General features: G+C 38.7%; 1 protein-coding gene across 1 annotated transcript in view; it reads left to right on the forward strand.

The window, feature by feature from the left end:
* Nucleotides 1-245: 245 nt before the first annotated feature.
* The window catches only part of LOC106524113 (arp2/3 complex-activating protein rickA), a gene marked incomplete at its 5' end in the record, with an annotated part of 5,334 nt that continues 3,718 nt past the window's right edge, over nt 246-1,861 (forward strand). Inside the window, 1 exon segment of the mRNA XM_014017777.1 lies at nt 246-991. Within this exon segment, the coding sequence (XP_013873231.1) occupies nt 246-991 (746 nt within the window).

Here is a 1,861-nt window from a genome sequence, read left to right on the forward strand (position 1 = left end):
AAAAAATAATTGTACCAAATAGTTCCCTGCAATTTGAATATTACACACACTGATTTTGTGATAGCAATATAAAGTGCAGGCTTAATTAATTTATGTTAGTCAAGTGTATAGTACATACTGTACATAATCGTATGCACTAAAACAGGAATAAAAGTGTTGTTGTTGTTGTTGTTGTTTTATCCAACTATGAACAAGGGTGCATGATATTTGTTCTTTCTTTTTTCAGGCTTGTTTGTATTTTTGAAATTTGAAGATGGATACACAGCTAAAACTTTCAAAGTGTGTGACATTCTAAGTAAGGATGAAAAGAAAATTGACACTTTTGAGGACCTCAAGCCTGGAGATGAAGTTCTTGCACGTTGGTCTGACAATAAATTTTATTGTGCTACTGTGGAATATGTTGGAAATGATGACAACAAGAAGGTTGCAAAAAAAGATTCAGTCAAAGTCTCAGCCAAAAAAAAAGACCCAGCTGCAAAGAAATTCTTTAGTCACTCTTTGTTCACTCAGTCAGAGCCAGAGGATAGACCCCCGTCCCAGCAGCCATCATCTCCCTGGCAGCCTCCGCACAGTCATGCTGTACACCAGCCTCTCTTTCTCCATCAACTATACTCTCCCCCTCCTCCCCAACCATCTTCTCACCACCAATCGTCTCAGGAGCCACCTCCTCCCCAACCATCTACTCACCACCACTCCTCTCAGGAGCCACCTCCTCTCCAACCATCTACTCACCACCACTCCTCTCAGCAGCCACCTCCTCCCCAACCATCTACTCACCACCACTCCTCTCAGCAGCCACCTCCTCTCCAACCATCTACTCACCACCACTCCTCTCAGCAGCCACCTCCTCTCCAACCATCTACTCACCACCACTCCTCTCAGCAGCCACCTCCTCCACAACCATCTACTCACCACCACTCCTCTCAGCAGCCACCTCCTCCACAACCATCTACTCACCACCACTCCTCTCAGCTTGAACACTACCAGAATGGTAAGATGTATCAGCGAAGATCTTCTTCTTCTTCTTTTTGTTTTATGGCGGTTGGCAAACAACTTATAGGTGCATTACCGCCACCTTCCAYACTGGAGTATAGATTAGATGTCCTAACACTATATTCTTCCCATAATACCTGACTTCCTAAGAAAACTAAAAATGCTGTTAAATACTACATCCTCAGATGACCTTTGCAGCAAATTTTTAATATCTAAATTATATTTATTTCTATTTAACTCTCTGATTAACACTTCTCTTTCCTGACTATATTTATTACATTCTAGAAAAATATGCTGCACTGTTTCTGACTCTCCACAATAACTACAAAAACCTGTATTATGTTTATTCATTATTTTCAAAGTACTATTTAGCCCCGTATGTCCAAACCTTAATCTGGATATAACATCCTCTTCTTTTTTATTCCTGTTACCTTCCCTACATTTCCCTACTTTTTTTTAATGCTCTAATAAAATCTTGCTTTTCCTTCCCTATCCCATAATTCCTGCCATTTTTTAAATATATATTTTACTTATAGTTTTGATCTCATTTCTGCTTATTTTGATATTCATCTCAACACTATTCCTTTTTGCTGCACTCTTGGCAAATTTATGTGCCAACTCATTTCCAGCTATTCCTATATGAGCAGGAATCCAAATTAACTTTACCCTGGATCCATATTTTTTTATTCTAAAAATTGACTGAATAATATTCAATATGATATCTTGTCTCGCTTCTGACCTCTGTTCTAAAATACTTATTAATGCACTYCTTGAATCTGAACAAATCAATATCTCCTTTCTTGTTTCCTCACTCCATTCTAGAGCCATTAATATAGCCATTAACTCACCTGTATAGACTGTCAATTTA

The sequence above is a fragment of the Austrofundulus limnaeus genome, unplaced genomic scaffold, assembly GCF_001266775.1.
Source record: "Austrofundulus limnaeus strain Quisiro unplaced genomic scaffold, Austrofundulus_limnaeus-1.0 Scaffold176, whole genome shotgun sequence".
NCBI classification, from domain to species: domain Eukaryota; kingdom Metazoa; phylum Chordata; class Actinopteri; order Cyprinodontiformes; family Rivulidae; genus Austrofundulus; species Austrofundulus limnaeus.